General features: G+C 33.9%; 1 protein-coding gene across 1 annotated transcript in view; it reads right to left on the reverse strand.

Annotated features, from left to right (window-relative positions):
- Positions 1-1,710: 1,710 nt before the first annotated feature.
- The window catches only part of LOC124153181 (fasciclin-2), a 60,940-nt gene continuing 42,191 nt past the window's right edge, over positions 1,711-20,459 (reverse strand). The window contains exons 13-16 of the mRNA XM_046526283.1: positions 15,310-15,438; positions 15,157-15,223; positions 8,809-8,910; positions 1,711-6,257 (exon numbers count right to left, since the gene is read on the reverse strand). Coding sequence (XP_046382239.1) covers positions 6,176-6,257; positions 8,809-8,910; positions 15,157-15,223; positions 15,310-15,438 — 380 coding nt within the window. The 3' untranslated portion in view covers positions 1,711-6,175. The remainder of the gene's footprint in view (positions 6,258-8,808; positions 8,911-15,156; positions 15,224-15,309; positions 15,439-20,459) is intronic.

Consider the following 20,459-nt stretch of genomic DNA (forward strand, 5'->3'; position numbering starts at 1 on the left):
ACAGGCGAATCGATCTGGTTGAATCTAAGGCCCTGATTGAGTGGTACTAATCAAGGGATTCGTGGAGTTTTTATACCCTGATAGTAGGTGCCGATCACCCCAGCAGACAGTAGGTCGGCTGTGCCAATGCAACAGAGTATGTCCCTCGCAATATATCTTAAGCTGCCCTCAGGTGGCATGGCAGCAATTTCCTCGTGACGATAGGTTTAGATAAATGATTGGGGAGCATCCATGCTAATGGTGTAAGGTGTTATCAGTGAGGTGTATTTCTGTTGAATCTTTTGTCATTTTCTTTTTATTTATTGTCAAGATAATATCGGTAGAAAGAACCTGTAAAAACCCTAGATTTATGCAACCTGTAGCACAACAATACTGCAGTATAATGGCGATATAGCCCCTTATGCAGTGGGGTAGCCAGGAATTACGTTCAGGGGTCCAAAACCAGGGAAGGAAATTTTTGAAAAACAGGGTACTAACGTAAGTAGTGAGTTTTGAACTAATTTTGACAATTTTCATTATTGAAAAAAGAAAATCATTTCTCAAAGAAATATTTTGCAAATTCATGATTTTTCAATATTTTGTTTTATTTTATGAAGGAAAGTAATTGTGTTTTTATATTTTGGGGGGGAGGGGTGGGGGGGTCCGGACCTCCTCAGACCTCCCCCTTGCTATGCCTTTGCCCTTACGCACTCTTTCTTGAGTCTAGTATCGGAATAGAAGGGTCTCCATAAATGCGAATGATGTTATATTTCAGGATTGTCGATTTTTGAGTAGCATAAATGTTTTGATAGTACTTTCTCACCAAAATTATGGTCGACTGAGGAAAAAACCCCATGTATCTCTGAAAATTTCATTTTGAATCGCATTTCAATAGGAGAGCTGATTTTATTTTCCTTCGCTACAAAGAATCTTCATCTTGTCTCATTCGAGGTAGCGAACCTGATAAATGCATTTTATTGTATTTTGACGAAGATACCTCTTCATGCATTATAAGCAGGGTTGATATAAATAATGATTTTTTTCAAAAAAATCATTTTTGTTAATTTTTTTGATTTAAATCGGATTTTATTGATTTAAATGAGATTTTTATGATTCTCCATTCATCAAAAAATCAGTTATTTGCAAAACTAACTATTTGGGCAGCATATTGGAGAATGATCGTTTGCAGAAAAAATAAGAGGCAACATACTCTAAACTTAATACAACATTTAGTCAATCAGGGGAGAGAACTATGGAAATGCCAATGGTATCAAATTAAAAATTACACCAGCATAATATAAAATTGCCATTGGAAGTATCCAATGTGCTATATTATGCGGTTCTAAAGCATACAAAGTTTATAAAAATTCTGTAATTGCAACTTTGTATGGTACCTACGCTTAGAAGTCATCAGAAAACAATTTTTTTTCAATGGATACACTAGTATTCTAGCCAAAGCCAAAAGTATTCCTACAGTATAATTTCTATTTAAGAGCCACCATTGTGCTGATGACTGTCGATTCATTGTATTAATTAAGAAATAAAAATCAAAATTAGGTATACATACACTTACAGCTTCCTTTTCTTGACTCTTTAAAAATCAAACATATAGATCACATTATGATTTAAATCACCTGATTTTTAAAATAAAAATCAAGTGATTTAAATAGTGATTTAAATCAAAGTGATTTAAATCAATCAACTCTGATTATAAGGAAAATAAAATATGGATTCACTTGTACAAAATATTATATTTGTTGCAACTTAGGGAATTACAATGCTTTGCCCTTAATGCTCACATAAAAACACAGTTAACAGGTAAAGGTACACTCTGACTAAAATTTAAAATCACAAAGCACATTACAGACAGTCAAGCATAAAATTAAAGAGAACTAAAAAACTATGGTAAACAATAAAATTTATCACTTTTGAAGAGGGCCCAAATTAAGCACATATAGTGTGTGAAATTTTTCACTGGCAACCCATGTTCCCATTTATCCCCGAATCACTTGAAAAGCGGTTAATCTCATGGGAAAAAATCATACACTGAATTAATTTCAAGAGGTTAATTTTCATCTCTGAGCATGAAACATTACTACATATTTACTTAAAAATATACTGCTAATTCCTCCCCTAACCGTCTTTCAAATATTCCATAATCACAAATACATTAGCCATTGATTAACGATTCCAATGATAAACTCCCTCTATCTAGACCAGTGAATAATTCACAATTACCCACCACATAAGTTTTTGACAATAACCTGGAATTGGTGCCAACCAACAATTATTTCTCATGCTTGTTATATTAATCATTAAGTAAGTATTGAATTATAAATCCCATGAAAATATTTTTACGAACTTTTGAAATGGCATCTTCCTCTAAAAGAAATCGTTGGTTGTTAGACATGTGTGCTGTTTCTTACAAATTTTTCCAGGATCATTCATTAATATTAACTTTTGTAGCCAATTAGATATGGCTGGGATATTATCTGTAAAGGTAATGATGGATTTTTTTACAAGAACGTACCTATGTGTTAAACTTAAACTGGAAAAATTCCCTGAGCCTTAATTGTTGGTGGCACCTTTTATTAAAATTATTGACAAAACCTTAATTAAAGAAATATAAACCGAAATGTCTAACAAATATTCACATTAACATATTTGTCAAATTTTTAATTTTTCCCATGCAATTATTTGATTATAAGTATGTAAAATGCAACTGATCTCCTCAGCCCAAGCAGAAACTATGACTGTGGACTAGATTTTGGCATTTTCACCCATTGGAACCCAAAAAAGGCTACTAAAGGCTCGTGGAGAAAGTGACCAAAACAGTAATATCCGTTTTTCTATCAGTTGTCTGAAAAAGTAGATACATAATTCTCTGAAGCCATACTCATATTTCTCACATCAGCATATTCACATGTCTAAGAGAAGGGGCAATTAAACTTGAGATGACAATGGAATTATATGTATCGTAGTCAATTTTAACAGCAAATTAAAAAAGAATTATTCTAACACGAGTCACATTTTACTTACAAAATTCATTCATGTTTTACACTAAAGTTGTTTTCTAAAGAACTACCTTGCTCAATAATCTTAGAAATTGCCATTAGCTATAGTTATAAAAACATTTGAATAGAGAGTTGAATTTTTGTACAAAATACTTTTTAAGCAGAGTGTCTTTGTCTGATCAGGATATAAAACCTTAACAAGTAGGGCCCAGGAGTGAGCTCCATGCAGATGAAAAAATTTATTTTTCATGTATATTTAAGTTTCTCCAAAGCAATTAGCTAATTTCCATCCCATAATTTTAGCACCATTACCACGTGGTATGGCAAATATACGCTGGAGTTTACACAAGATTTTAGTCAAAGCCCTCTCTAAGCGTAGTATGGTATTTTTATATCCTCTAAGTACACAAACTTCTAGCATTGAAAATACCGTGTAATGGCTAAACACGCAAAGCCGTATCTGAAGACTTTTAATATCATATTTTTTATTTTCTCCTACCAATGTTCCCTTGAGAAATGAAAGAAATAAATCTAATCCTTCTTAACAAATCTAATAATTGTCCGAAAATTAGAAGAGAGAGGCTTCTATACATGAATAAGGATCTCTAAACTTATCTCACTAAAAATAAGCATGGTATGAATTACAATTTAAGTACCATAATTCCCTGCTTTCCTCTAAAAAATTAACATCCAAATCTAACACACCTAAAATGACATAACATCTTTCAACAATAAAAGCTTGTTCATGTACAACTGTCTTAAGTACCTACATTCATGTGACACATTTATGAAAACAAAATTGTTCAGAGATTCATAAATGGATTAATATTTGTAATTCCCAGTCATTTTTGTTCGATGCAACTCATTTGTCTTCACTTGGCACAAATCTATTTTGAAACCACCATGATCAATGTAAGCAGAAACCAATCATTTGGCATTCACACAAGCAAGCATAAAGAAAATTTTTAAATCTTTGTGGTTCATTTAAAATATCTGTCATGTAATCCATAATTATGAAAACAATGCCAAAAAATTGGAGAGTGCTCATTCCAAATGTTTTCATTTTCTCAAATGAAAGTTGCATTCAATTTCGCGAAAGAAAAATAAACTTTGAATAGATTTTAATGTTATAGGAGTCACATATATTAAATGGTTTGAGAGAATTCTAAAGGATCTGACAATTTTCTTCAAGACAAAAAGCTCTTTCTCAGCCAATACCAAAGAAGTTAAACTACTAGCGCCAATGTGAAACTTCATTTCAGGATAAACTGCCTTTATTGTCATCACACTTTTACTTTCGTTGCCCACTTATTTGAATTTAACTTAACTGAAAGAAACATATGGGTTATGATTTCACTCACTCAAATAGGGTACATATGTTGGCCCCATCATTTAGAAGATTGACTTTGGAGGGGTAATATTTTTCCTCTGCACTATCAGGATCTCATATTAATCAGAAATAGCAAACAGTATCGATAGGAAAATAAAACTATTGTAAATGCCTTTAAATTTTGGTTTTGATCTGAACATTTTTTCCATACACAAATGTTCAAGGCTATAAAATACTATCTACAACTTTTTAAACCACACTTATGTACTTGTTTATACTTCAAAATAATATAAAAAAATTGCTTTGGAGTTAAAGATTTGCATTAAATTTAACCTATACATACATGCATTCATACAAAAAGAGTGTTACCAAATTATGTGTGATACCAAAGAGAGAAAAACAGTATTTTTTAGTATCAGTAGCAAAATGTGTGCTGAACTTTGAAAATTTCAATCATTCAAATGATGAATTTGTTGGTTAAATTTTGTATCAACTACATATTAATTTGTTTCCTCCCTCTTATCAATTTTCTCTATATGAGGTCAGAGCAACATTCGATGAAAGATCAACATATTTGACTGAAGATTAACTGTGAAAGATACTCATTGGTAATTTGGCGTAGGTATATATACATACACCCATTCCGGACATACTACAAAATTCGGGAATTAAGTCTGTTGATAGTGAAAGTCATTGTGACTGTGCTTTGGATACTGAATAAGTTATTTTGATTGGCTCTAAGGGTTTAAGTGCAGTCATTATAAATTGTAAATTAACGTAACCTAACTGCTTAAATGAGCAACATTTTTTTTGACTCTTGAGATGTGAAGACTAGAATATCAAACAGTATTGCCTCAATATGTATTCGGCATGCACTGTTTGGCTGCTTTTGTTGGCTTCTTGTTAATGGTGGCGTACACATAGCTTTTTAATGTAAAGTTAGCATATGCAATTTGTATTACTTTGCACATCCCTCTGGATTGAGTTTACTTACATATATATTTGTGGAAGAAATCACATGATTAACTTGAGAAGGGCTTATTGTTAAGTTTCATGAATGGGATTTAGGATGGAAGAATATTTGTAAAGTTTCTTACACTTTTGCATTGAGAAGATGTTTCCTAACAGTGAACCTTAAGAGAAGAAAAGTATATTCATTAGCAGAGAACAAATTGGCTGATTTTTTTTATGAAAGATTAGGTATCTAAATACATAACTTATTATCTGGAGTTGTCGATTCTCCTCCAGAATTCAAAAACTCGACTCCCTTGAGAATGTGAGAAACTATTAGAGAGGCTTCTTGTAATTGGGCATGAATACTAACCATGGTAAAGCCATTCCCTTCTCCTTTGTTCAAGAACTACATGAGTATGACCTTTGATTTCACAATTATAATACAATAATATTCCTACGTCTAACAATTACCTTATATAATACTTCAATAAATCACAACATAATGAATGCACTGCTGATTTTTTCCAATTCAACAGTTTTTGCATAATATATGTATGAGGCATCCAATTCAAGCATTTCTCACTCTACTTCAGTAGACGCCCTCGCATCTTTGGTTACAACTACAAACCAGGCTTCTTTCCTAGAATCCATATCTGCAACTTTTTTAAAAAATCAAGCTGCTGGAATGCTGACTTCTGTACACACATTATGCATGTCAAGTCTTGGATTATGCCACCAAAAGCAAAACATAGCTTAATTAGTTTAAATCTTCTTCCTGAATTGCTCACCAAGGTTTTCAGTGAAAACCTGGAAGTGTTAACCTTTCGAGAAAGCTTTGCAGTCTTTAGAAGGGAAAACATCTCTGGCACTTTTCACAGATTCACTTTAGTTTTTGAATTCACACAGCTGAATTTTTGACAAAAGTTGTCCTTGAAGTGGCATTCTTGAAGTCAAAATCTACGGCTGTATCCCTCTTCACACTGAAAGGCAAAAGAATTTTGAAATGATATCAGTCAAATGTTTCTATATGCTATCAAATTATTAATTTAGTGGTACTAAAAAGAATAGAGAAGTGGTGAAATATTAGGCTTGTTGGACTGAATGAATAAATCTGTTGGGAAGCCTCTTCTGACACTAGGAATTATCTTTGTGAAATGGAAGTATGCGAAAGTACCTGTTGCTGAGCAGGTAAATGTGTTAGCTGTTATGTGTTTCAGGCCTCAATATATAAGTTCATGGTTTTACGGAGTTACACCCAAAGCAAAGATATTTCAGAGGTGCTCCTATGATCGTTTTACATAAATGTAAATGATATTGTTTGTTTTACTTTTCATCACACCTTTGATTAAGAATTACCCAATACACTCTCCATATTGCATATGTTTACCCCTCTCATACTTATTTCTCAATAAAAAAATTTCTGCTTTAATTAAAAAGCTTGTATTACAAAGAACTTATTAGCTTCCCTACCATCTTATGAATTCATGCGATAATTTTGGTTCTTTTAAAAAGAATTAATTCCATTATGATGTCAACCTATGCAACACCAATGCATAAATGCAAAATAATTCAAAAGCTGAGATAAATAAAGGAGTAACCTAGGAAATATAGAAGTTGAAACAACATACAGCCAAGTGCTAAGATAGAGATTGAATACAGAATTGTTTTAAAGACTTTTGAAACAGGTCCATTCTTATTGATTACCTCAGTAAAAACCACTATGAATTGAAGATGAATTTTAAAATTACTTTTATAAACAACTAGCAAGTTACTTCATGGACAAAAATTACACTAAGGCAAAATAAATTTGAGTACTGTAAGAGGTGGCCGACATGTTCCTTCTGTCACACCATTACTCCTTATCCAACACACTAAGCAAACCTAAACCTCCCCACACACACAGTACTTCCTGCAGGCCACCTTAAGTGCTCGCATGCCCAAAAGTACTTTGGCATGCATGTATAAGTAAGCAGAAAAGTACTTTGGATGCGAGCACACGAGGTCATGCAAGCCAATGGGGAGAAAGATTTCTCGCAGACTGTAAGGGAGAGAAGGGGTACGATGCCATGAAAGGGATCAGTGAATGTCCAACCTATTGACAATCAACATGTATTGTGTTTGATACGAATATAGTGATATGTAAAGCAATTGGTGCTATGATATAACGTTCCCTTCCCTTCTATGAGAAGCCCACCACCCACTACGAGGTCTTACAGTATCCTAATTTAAGCCCTAAAAGCCCTTAGTGAAGGTAAAACAATTTTTAACGAAAAGAAAATTGTATCATGTTTTAGTGTATTTTTGGGTTACTCCATGAAGGCTCACTGCTGACTGGTCTAAGGTTATTCCCCAAAAATTTCCATGAGGGTTTTCCAATTCATAGTAGCCGCTAGAACTAGACACAGCAAAAATTTGAAAGTCTGTCCAGCATGAGCAAAAATATTCAACTTAATACACAGTGGTCTGAATGATTATTTTGCCGAAAGGGATGTAAATTCTTCATGTACAGGAAAAATCAAATTTCAGGCCTGTCATGGCCTATGGAACTGTGGAAGTCCACTGTCTTCGGTCAAAAGGTTCATTCATAAGGTATTATCATCCTGAAAGTATGCAGCACGTATAATACATACGCAATGTATGGATGCATGCATTCAGGGAGTCCAGAGTGTTTTCGAAAGACAGGAGTCAAAGATTTGGTCTAACCTTACATAGTAAAAGATTTTAAGTTTGATCAAATTCAAGGATTAGAGATAAAAATTCACCCATGGTTCACCCATTATGCAAAATAGTGAATTGGATTTGAGATTCAGATCAACTTGATTGTAACGATTCATGATGTAGGACTCATTGAACACAAGAAAGATGCAGATGCAGGGGCAGATCCAGGATTTCTTCCTGTGGGGGGGGGAGGGTGAAGGCTCAAGCAAAGCAAGGCCGTATCCAGGATTTTTTTCTGGGGAGGGCACAAGGATACCTCATAATACAAAACGAGCGCAATGATAATGGGACCATATTAAAAATCTTGCATATTTTTTAAGGGTCTGGGGGGGCAAGTGCCCCCCCCCCCCAGATCCGCCTATCTGCAGATGTAATGACTCTGAGGAGGAAGAGAGGAATACATGGAATTGGGGTTTCAGAAAAAAAAAGATGAAGTAAATGATGTAGGTTAAGATGTAGAGATTCACAAACTGTAGATTAGAACAATCTCCTGCTGTAAAGGCTGTTTTACACGGTACACGGAATTGCGCAGGTTAGAGCTACATTCATTTCTAAAATGGCGTGGAATTGCGTGAATGCATGAACGAAATTAGAACAGGGGCTATTTTGCCGTCTCGCATCCACGCATTCTCGCATGTGTTCTAGCAATTCACCGCTTCACAGGACGCAATTTTTATTGCGCCTTCGCACGTATGTCAGATTGCGCAATTCCGTGTACAGTGTAAAACGGCCTTAACAAATCTCCTGTTTTTTTAAATATGTACGTATTTGCAAATATAATTGCATGATGTAATAGTATGGAACACAACTTACTTTTCTGTTGGAATGAGGGGCGCTTCTGTCCTTTGCATCTCTTCATCATGAACACTATATTTGTTGCTGTTGATGGTCTTCAGCGGCTCCTGCTCTCTACTACTTGAAAATGTAAAAATAATAAATATTACTCCACATAAATCCCAAAAAGATAGATCAAAAGGACATGATCTACAAAGCATGTAAAATATTGACCACTACTTTTAACAAAAAAGTGCTAAATTATTTTTTTGGGCATTACTGTGGCTTTACACACCCTACTAATGAGATTTATTCAACAAGAGACATCTGGTAAAGCTGAGGGTTCAACAGGACTTTTTAAAAAATTACTTCAGAATATTTACTTTTATGATGCAAATGCATTACACCAACATGATATTTCCAATTCAATGAAAATTGAAAGATATGATTGACATGCATCTTAACAGAATGGCTTTATTGCAGAAAGCTGGATATCATACAGAAACAAGAAATGACTACACAGGTGCATACCAAGAGTTAAAATATTTTAAGTGATCACATTGAACTTCTATTGACACAACCATGCATTTACATGTGGCCTATGGTCGTTTATTGATTATATTTCATTCATGCCTCAGGAAAAGGCATGTATATATTATGTTTTAACTGTGTAGGGCACTGGTGTTAGCAGTTGACTGCATGAATGTGTCCATGATTTGTCAACTCTTTCATTTCACCCTGAAGTCATTACAGAATCTTGTAACAAAACTTCTTATTAACAAATACACTGAAACTCCATCACACTAACTACAAAATATTCTGCACTTCAAATAGAAGTCTTGACTACAAGAAATGGGATTGGGAACTTAATTTAGAAAAGATAGTTGAATGATATGAAAAAGCTGCTGGGAAAAATTAAGAAATAGACAGCACCAAAGGTAGCTCGAGAAAGAATACTGTTGAAGATTCTCTCCATCTATTTTCTAACTTGAACTCTCCTGCTTATAATCGGAAAGGAAATCAGACTTATGAGTTAGACTAAAAAATATCTTCATGTCCTTGCCGTGAGCTAGTAATTAAATCTTCTTTTCCTCTTCTGCCTTTCTCAGGTAAAACTGCTTACATTGACAAAGAATCAGCATTTAAATATTCTTCTGGACCACTACTAAGGTGAAACAATCTAAAAGTCTCCTGGACATAATATTTAAGAGAAAGTATCAGATACAAGAGGAATGAAAGGTTTTGATTGGGTCAGGTAGGATAGTTGATTAGACAGAGTGTCAGGTGACCAGTAAAACTGGGAATTATGCATGCGTGAATAATTAGTCCCTAGAATAACACATGAATTATTCATGAAGTTTTGCTCAAATCTGGAATTTCATTTCTATTATTTGAAATTCAAAATATTTTTTATTCGAAATTCATTTTGCATAATTTTTTTTTACTTGTTCAACGTTGATTTTGTGGCCTAAAATGTGTTTATTGTAATTTTAAGTGCTGTAGCTTAGTACGAGGGTTGTACCAAAAGTAAGGTTCCCAATGAGCTACAATGTTGAGGGAAGGTGCTAGGCTAAATCCCACAACAGTGCCGTGCGCAGTGGTTCCCCTACTCTTGAGTCCGCCTGTCCGCAATTCACTATGTCGCTCATTATTGGCTTCGCAACCATCAACAATGGAAGGGTTGATCCCCGTTCCCGCAAAGTGTTAGGTTCTAGTAGTGATCCCATTTTTCCACGCAAGGAAGTTACTGCCATTGGAGATTCATCGGCAACTAACTGAAGTTTATGGTGAAAAGTGCATATCCGTTCAGCACGCCTGCAAATGGTGACATTTTTAGGTAGGTCTTTTGCTGAGGGTCGCACGGAAGTTCACAATGAAGAATGGAGTGGAAACTTCCCGTTGCACAATTGAAAGAACTTTAACAGAAATGTTGGGTTATCGCAATATGTGAAGTTGCTGGGTCCCCCGGATGCTGACTGATGGACACAAGGAGCAACGACTTGACTGTGCTTGCAAATTTCTTCAACAATGTGAGGGGGGAGGCAACAAGCAGTTGTTAGATTCTATCGTCACGGGAGATGAAACATGAGTGTTCCATTACACCCCCGAAACAAAACACTAAGGTGTCATATGCTTCAAGAGCGATGATGAAGTCCGAGCAGAGCAGCTTCCTCAACGGGTTGGCAGGAGACTTCTTCAACTCAGGGATACAAAAGCTTTAAGAAAATTTTAAGCTTTTCAGTAATGTGAAAATTATTAACATTAACGAAGTTTTCTATTTTAAAAAAATATGGGAACCTTACTTTTGGTACAACCCTCGTAGAACTTTTACAGCTGCATTGAAACGTGAAATGTAAGACAAGAAAACATAATCAAAATGTCTAGCACGCTTGACTCTAGTAAGGTTAATTAACATGAAGGAATAGAATGCCAGGGAATGTGAAAATCTACTAACGAGGTCAAAGCAGCTTATTGACTTGCATTGAATAAATATAAATGAAGTCTTATAAATACTGAATTCAAGGAACATCAACCAAAAATGTATAGAAAATAAAAGAATTTATTGACATTCCTTAAAAAAATACCTTCAAAGACCAGAACCTAAACCTACCCTGAGCATGGATAGACCACTGTCTTGCCTCTTTGTGCTGGGGCACAGCTAGGAATTAAGGCTAGGAGGGGTTATAGGTGCAACTAACATTGTGGTGTCTGATGGTATGGATGGCTGGGTAAGTGGGTGGTGCAAGGTCCCTCCCCAGAAAAATGATAGGATAAATAATGAGTTTTACGATTTTCTAAGGGATATTTTATAAATCCTTACACTATTCTGTAAGTAATATCAATGCAATTAAGTAAAATGGATTTAACTTAAAATTTCTCTGAGCTCCAGGGGGGAGGGGGGGTTATCCCCCTAACCCCCTCACTGCACCACTGTCTCTGTGATTCCTGTGAACTACAAAAGAGGCACCATGAGCCATTTTTTAATATGAAAAGCAGGAAAATCAGTATGGATATCCAAGTGCTGGAACAAGTAAATAGTGGAAATATGTTCAATGAGAATGGGATTGAAGTTTGTTCCATGAAAGAAAAAATTATAATCAGGGTCCAGAGATCAAGAGTTAGCAAGGGTGCTGTTGTCAGTGGCAGGATTCAAAATAAATGCAGGCAGCAGTCCTAGCATAAAGAAAATTTCCAATAGTTATGAAGGAAAAGAATAAATGGTGATGAGGGTTGAAAGAATGGACAAAGTAAAAGACCAAAAACTCATGTATCAAAAGATATTTATCTGAAATTCTTTTCTATCTCATCTGGCCAAATATGATGGTTTAGGGAAGATGATAGCTGTTCATCAAAGAAATACAAGTACTTTACTCTCTATGAGTCTTTAATTTTGCCCTAAGATAATATGGTTGGCCAATAGTTTCTTGCTGAGCTGAATATATTCATTGATGTTGTGTTTTTTTTTAGGAAAGAGTACACTTTGACTGTTCTCAGTTGACATTACATACTTGAATTACTCAAATGATTTTCTCTGTATGCACTGGTGTTATTCCATCAAATACAATAACGGCCAATAACATTTCTATACTAATTTGAATACAAAATTTTCCACTTATGAGAAGAAAAGTTGGGTCAGCAAACAATCCTTCTGTCTTAAAAGACCAACAAATCACAGATCAACTCCACTACTTCATGGAGTTAGCTAAATGTGTATATGCATTTTATATGATCAGCAAACATGACTGTATCTGTGAGATGTTTATGTGGAATCATAAAAGTTTTCATTCAGTTGGATATTTAGATCGCACACAGCCAGAATCACAATTCCATTAATATCATGCATAATATGGGGTATTTACAGTGATACAATCAAAAGCTTTGGTGAAGAAGCAATCACACAGTCGAACTGCATGCATAAAACACTCAAGCTGGGGATTAGATAGTAGTAAAATTAATAGTCATTATCACTAGTATCCATTGAATGCAAGGAATTTCTCAAGATTAGTTTTTTTACTCAGGGCAGGGATACAGATCCTTCCTTTATCAAGTCTTTGCTTGTGCATAGATGCTAGAGAATTCCCACAGAGTATGCTGCACCAATTTTTCATGAAGTGAAAATGTCACTTCTGAATGAAAATTCTTTTCCCTTGTCACATTAGATTATGGAGTGGATACTAGCATATCAAACTAAAATTACCTAACTTTCCAGGCAATTATCACAGTTTTCCATATTTTTTATAGAATATATTTCATAGAACATTCAACTTTAAAGATGATAGTACATGATACTTTCCCATAAAAGATTAACTCTTAAACAATTTAAGTAGTATTATAGAATGAAATTTTCTGTCACGAAATAATGAGTACATAATGAGAAAACATGTGCTTCAGTCATGTGTTATTTAACACTTCTAAGCCCAAGCCGGAGTATACCTCAAGATGTATAAATATTTCCTGCCAGGAACCCAAGCCAAAGTAGGGCTCGGGCAGTCGCATTTGATTCCGTGGAAAAATATTCTGTACATTTTTCTCGGACTTGAACTATCATCTTCTTTAGCCATCTGATCTTCTTTTATGGAAGGTGCTGCCATTTAACAGCTCCAAAATGCACTAGATTTTATGAAACAACTATCAAAAACACTAGGTTTCACACACAACCCACATTTGAAAATACCACGGGCTTCAAAGTGTTTAAAAATTTTGCCTTTGTACAATGTATTCATTTACAAAAGTAGCATTAGGGTCCACAGAATATGAATACCTAATTCAGCCTTTATGGTTTTAGTTAAAAACTTTTTTTCTCCTGACTGAAGTATCACTTTTGTGTAACTAATGTGATTTGACTTGAATTAAATCATTCATATGTAATAACTCGACTAGTACTTTGTTGATTCACTTAAGTTTCCTTTCAATCAACATTCTTATTGATAACCAACATTACATCTGTTTTTTGTCAATGTTACATTAATTTTGGCATTGAGCAATGATTTTCCAATGCTACAATAGGTATCACCATGAGAGCCAGTAAAAAGTAGACACATGTGTATTATCAAATGTAATTTACCGAAAGTAATACAGCAAGGAAAGACTATTTCTTGGCTATCAGTTGAATTGCAATTATTAAAAGATCATAATTCAAGGAAAAAAACTGTAGACTAACCAGTAGCATACCCTCATGGAGTAACCCATAAGTGCACGTAATAAGTGAAAATTTCTCATGGGAAAAAATCATTTGCTATAACCAGGATTTGAACCGTAATCTCCTAAATTCACCCTGTGTTCTACCATTTAAACTAAAAGACATAGGTGCTCTTCCTATGCAGACTTACAAAACTCCCCGTAGGATGAGGTTTTGGAAGTTCATGTGATAGAACACATGGTGCGCATTAGTGAGATGTGAGTTCGAATCCATCTCAGGACAATTTTTCCACCATGGAATTTTTGCACATTGTAGAACTTATTATTATTAGAAAACATTTATTAAAAGGGTCTATACTTCACTTCTCAGACTAATCTCCTTAATTCTTCCTCCTCCTGCCTTCATCACTCACTCACGCAAAATGTCTGACTTCAATAAAAGAGGCAATTATTAAAAAATGCATACATATTTCATGAGCTTAAAATGCCATGAAAGTTATGATCAAGCTGTTCAAGGTTGGCAAATGTATCTATGCAGTCTCACTCCTCTATCAACCAAGTTTGAGCATTGAATAATCTCTCCTACACACTCTCTTTGTTCATGATGACTCAACTTTCTTCAATACTTTCAGAGGAGGTCGAAAGGTTTGGCAATTGCCATTTAATACAAAAATGAATGGAGATATTAAATGAGTGAATAATTAAACTTTTCTTCCTCAACAATAAGATGCATACCTTTTCTGCCCAATATATTGGCTCATTTTTTTACTAAAAATACGGGCTTTACCAGCATCAAATTGGTGTAACTCACTTTACAGGAATTCTTTAGCTTCTTGATTAATTATTTTTCAGAAGGTGTAATTGAAATTTCCATACAATGATAGCAATCCCTAGTCAATCTGTTAGGAAAATCATGGTGAGCATGTGATTATGGCTTACAAAGATTAATACAATGCCACACAATGGGAATCACCAGACAAATTAGAGAAAAGACTTATTAATTATCTAGAATAACTTAAAGACACTGAATGTTTTATAGCTAAACAGTCACTCACATACCTATAAGATTTCACTATATTTACTTGGGGCTATAATCCTTTAATGGGCATGACATGAAACAGGAAAAAATAAAATGTAAGAATTAATTTTACAGTAGCTGGACCATTTATCCAAGGGCCATTACACATTTTGATTAGTTTTTTGTTAAAACATTTATATTTACTGGAGCAACTAAAGGGATATTCTTACCATTCATTTTTTATGTCTTGTTCTTTGGGTTCTTTCTTATTTTTCAGGCAGATCATGGCGAGCAAACCTGCAAAAACACAAACAATGAGATGGATAGATTTAAATAATACAAGTCATGCGCATATTTCTCTGACTTTTGCTGTCTCAACTCACCAGCTCTGTTCACCACACAGCAAGACATATCAATAATTATAAGAACAATCACAAGAGCTGCCACAACAATTCCAATAATTATTCCACTGCTCAAAGCTGTACTTTCTTCTTTCATGTAAGGATCTGAAGCTGAAAACAGAAACAAATGGAATCAAGTAAATACACACATAAAACATATCTGATTTCAACTACAGCTGTTTGGTGCACATAGCTAAAACTAAGACAACAATTGGTAGTACAAAAAGAGCATAAATTCTTGAGATGGAATTAAATCAATAACATTAAAAGCTTAAACCAAATATATAAAAATTCTGATGTTGATGTGCATTAAAATGATATTAACAATGACAGCGTCATAGTCAAAACACACAAATCAGAATGAACAAAAATGCTCTCGTAAAATAATAAAAGACTAATAATATATCTAGAATATTTGTGTTCCAATGAAAACAAATCCTGTGACACAAATTTAAAATAAATAACTGATCCAGGCAGACACTAGAGACACATACCATCCTCCATGCACTTTTGAAGTGAAAAGTTTGAAATCACATCTAGAGCGGTATAAAAATATACTTATATTTTTTAAAACTTCAGCGAACATAATTTATATCATCTGCCTAATGCCTACATAATATCTTTAACAAAAGTTCACTGTAATGGATAGTTCAAAAAAATGAGCAGATTTTATAGTGAACTGCAATCTAATAAAGGGTTGCATTATCTTGCATTCAAAGCATATTTTCATCCAAATCAGTATGACTCACCTCCGTATATGTCAGCCAAGCATTTTAAGAGACATTAACTGAATTCTTTTTAAGAGCCAGAGGATAATTAGGACCATCTTAAAGCATTAGCTATCCCAATCACTTATTAATTACACAGTTTAATAGCTCACATATCACAAGACACTGAGCCAATCAGGTATTGGCAGTATTTTATAAAATAGTATTTGCCTTTTGTAGCATCAATTTCAAATTATGATGGCTATATTTAAGTTTATAATCTAATGCCATATAATTATGCTGAATAATCACTACTCCAAAAAAGACTTTTATGTCTCTCATAATTTTCAATATTATCATATTAATTCCTAGATTAAGCGTAAGATAGACCCATGGTATTGAAATATGATAATGCTATAATAATAATGGAATGGAATACAAATATGAGCATGATAAAATAAAGAAATAATTCATTTCATTAGATGATGGATCAAGGATTCGACTTAAACTTCATTTTTGGCCAGGTAGGTAGAACAGAATTCAGTAACAGTTGAGGACAAGAATATGCCTCCCCTAAGCTGATAATTTTTTCAATGAAAAATTACCTAAGATAAAAAAATAATAAGTACATTATCGCATGAATTAAGCCTACTTTGGTTTGGCACCAGGTTAGGATTTTTATAGCCAATGTTTAGAAAAATATTGACCATAAAATTCCAAATCTCGCATCATATACGAGAAGATTTAAATCATGTCATTCACTAGGAAAGCCTAAAATTTTTTATCACATGGATATCACGTGAAAATGTATTTATTAAAAAACAACAAATTCTACACAGGAGTGATCTGGCAACACTGGGTTCCACACTTTCCGTCATCTGAAAGTGAATTTGGGTACCCTTGTTTTATCATTGGCCAATTAAACCAAAGTGCCAAAGTTGACATAGGCTCCAAATAGGTACTCCCAATGCAGCTTTTGGCCAGGGCCTAACCGCTAAGGGGGAACTAACACTCACCAGCCAACATGGCCGAACCATCAAGTACTTTGGTAACTATATATTCTAATTACATCACATGATTAAATTTAATTATATGCTGTTTCCCTTGCACGAAAAATTTAAAAAACAATGGAGACTACCTAACACAAAAATGATGGAGTGAGCATTATCTGCTATTGCAATGTTCATTTTGATTGCTTGCCGGATATCAGTTTTTTTTCTTTTCCAGTTGTATATTTTTCAAATTATTTTTGCATAATTGCCTATTATCGAATTGTTTATGAGCTGATTACAATTCCCTAAGTAGCTCTGACGAATTTCTTTGTGGTGTTTACGTTGGAAGAAAAAATTTGAAATACATAGATAACAGTTCTTGTTTTCTCTCTTAAATAACGTAATATTAACAGTGTGAGGCTTGAAATTGTAGCAGTTATTCATAAAAACTTGAAGCACTTGAAGCACCTACTTGTTTTGAATCACTGTGTTATAATTAGGCACAACACTTGCTTGGAAATGGATTCAAATTAGTAGGGAGATGACCACTCATTGAATTAACTCATGAATGAAAGAGATTGCAGCAAAATCTGTTTTTAAAAACCTTGCACTATTACATTCCATTTTCAGGTGTACATCTGCATGCTTAATATTTAATTCAACGTTTCGTTCCTCCTGCTGGGAATGTCGGCAGGAGACTGAAGATGTAAACATTTTTCTCTCGTACCATTGGAAAACTGGTCCATTGTCGTCAAGGGTTTAAAAAAAGTAAATAAAAATAAAATAAAATGAAAACGATTTCTTTAAAACGTCAACTATAAAAACGGAGGAACATCCTAGTCTTTTTCATTCATGATTCAGTGCAAATCTCACCAGAAATAAACTTACAGCTATTCCGTGATTCACGTTCAGAAACAGGATATACAAACAAGAAATATGGCGAAACTATTGGAAGGGTTGTGAAAAATTTTGAGTCATAAAAAGGTTTACGTCTTTCAAAACATTTGTAATCCACAAGCTTCAGGTCGATAAAGGGATATTTTCATCCAAATAGTAAATTTTTGGGGCTCATAAAAGTGAAAATAAAAAAGGATGGATTGGATATATTCAAGAACTATCCAGGGTACAGTATATTTCACACCATCCTCTTCCCCTTTTCCATTCCCTCACACTGTTCCCTTAATACCTCGTTATCCTTTTCACATAAGTTGTCCATTCATTCCTGCAACGCTGTGATGGGTTTTTCAGTGGCACATAAATGTAAATATTTCAAAGACAGAAAGATTACTGATTATATAGACCCATAATTTTTTACGAGATTACTAAATCTAATGACTAAAGATAAAAGCATTTAGGTATAACTATAATTATGTGTGAATACATGAGGTGCATTCATTTGGCATTATAGAGGCTATAGATGGTGCATTGTAAATAAACCTAAGGATATACTCTACATCTGTAACAATTGAAGTATTCTTTTTACGAGCTTAACTTACAGGGGGTGACATATTTTACTCAGTGGCCACATCTAATTGTAAATAGCTATGTGGTAAACAATTTATTCTAGAAGATGGCTGATAGGTCAGGCCATCTAGGAACACAATGCAATTTTAATCCGTTTTTATTGATACTAAGCTAATGAATATGGTGCAGATTAACTGAGAACTAAATGCAACAAACAACTAGCAAATTAATGAAAAAGTCAAGCAAAAAAAAATGGGTAGTGAAAGCTACAGCAAAATTATCACTATCAATACTTAAGTAACAAGAACAGTTAGCTACAAGTACAACTAACATAAAGTAGGTAATTATGAAGTATATTTACCTACATCAATGACTCCACTTCAGTTAACAAATAGTTTGGCTGCATTCAAAATCTCAAATTGTTAAGAAGAAAGAACAACCTGCATTACGGAATCACACAAACACAGAAGCACTCTCGTAAACAAGAAATATGGTAAGCAACTTTCATTCAGGTCACTTACACAACACATACTCTCCCACAATCACAAACTACTGACACACAAGGTTGAATATTAAGTCTATGACCCAAAATTAATTATTAGCATTTTTCACACATGAAGCATATTCAGTAAGACTCAAAGTTAATGACAAATATAGTAGAAATCACAAATACAAAAGCAATCTGAAAATGTATGTCTTCAATGTTACAAAAGAATGTGCTGACTGGATCTTTTTGAGTGAGTCCAAAAAAAAAAACAGGTCATGAAAACAGGTTCACAAAAATATATGAGTGGTAAGGTGAAATAAATAACTACACCAAAACTTCTTTAATATCTGTATTTCTTAAAATCGATCTGTACATTTTGCTGGACTCAGCCATATATATTCAGGTCTTCTTTATACATTGTTAACACGATGACCTTTAAAAAGGTCACAACAAACACTAAAGATATCTTCTTCATTGCGGAGCAAAGTTTGGGACGCCAGCATAACAGAAAACGTTATGACATAATTGCACAATGTTTTTTTTTTCTGGAAAAGTTACTCAAGCATAGAACACAAATTTCACTGTTTTTTCTTTAATTTTGTAGCTTGCTTGATGTTTTCACATGAATCGAAACATGTCAAGTTTATGGATTCCCACTACAAGACAAAACTACAGTTCACAAACTTTGACTACTAAAATCTACATAATAGAGCTACAACAATGGACTACCCAAGACTTCAGTTTAGCAATTCTGTCATGCTGGTGTCACAGGGAAGGCCAACAAATGGAAGCTCAACTCTACTGAGTCTCTACTGACTGAGGCTAAGAAAAGTAACAGAAATTGCAGTTTTTCACAGAGGACAACAGCAAAAACAAATGGCAGAATTTAATTTCCATTTCTTGAAGAAAATTGTATAAAATTTTTAACTTCTTACCAATAAAAACGGATTTAAAAAATTTGTATTGATCAAGTAAAATATTTTACACTTATGTCCTACAGGACCAATTGTAATTTTGATAGCTCCTAGCAGAACAGAATTGCACTAAATTATGTAGGAATTTGAGGTGCAACCACTGCAAAATAAATTATTAGCATTTTTGTTTAAGCTTGCATGCTGACGAGCACTACAATGACATACATGTAATTAACATGCCAATGACACCTCTTTAAAGAAAGGGCAGAAATAATTACAAATATACACCACATTCAGTTCATCAAAAGTATTTTTTAAAAAGATATAATATCAGCTGTAACAGCAACTATATCGTAAAAGCAAGATTTAATTCATTTGAGAATAAATGAGGAGTAATATTCTCTCGCTTGATGCAATGGCATTTGTAGTCTCAGAGTAAAGTAATTTTTTGGGCCCTTAAAAAATAACAAGTTTTCTTTCTGAAATTTTCTGGATGGAAAATTATATTTGTATTCCTCTTCACAAGGAAATGAAAAGAATGTTCCCTTGCTGTATTAAAATTAAAATT

The sequence above is a fragment of the Ischnura elegans genome, chromosome 2 (assembly GCF_921293095.1).
Source record: "Ischnura elegans chromosome 2, ioIscEleg1.1, whole genome shotgun sequence".
Lineage (NCBI taxonomy): Eukaryota > Metazoa > Arthropoda > Insecta > Odonata > Coenagrionidae > Ischnura > Ischnura elegans.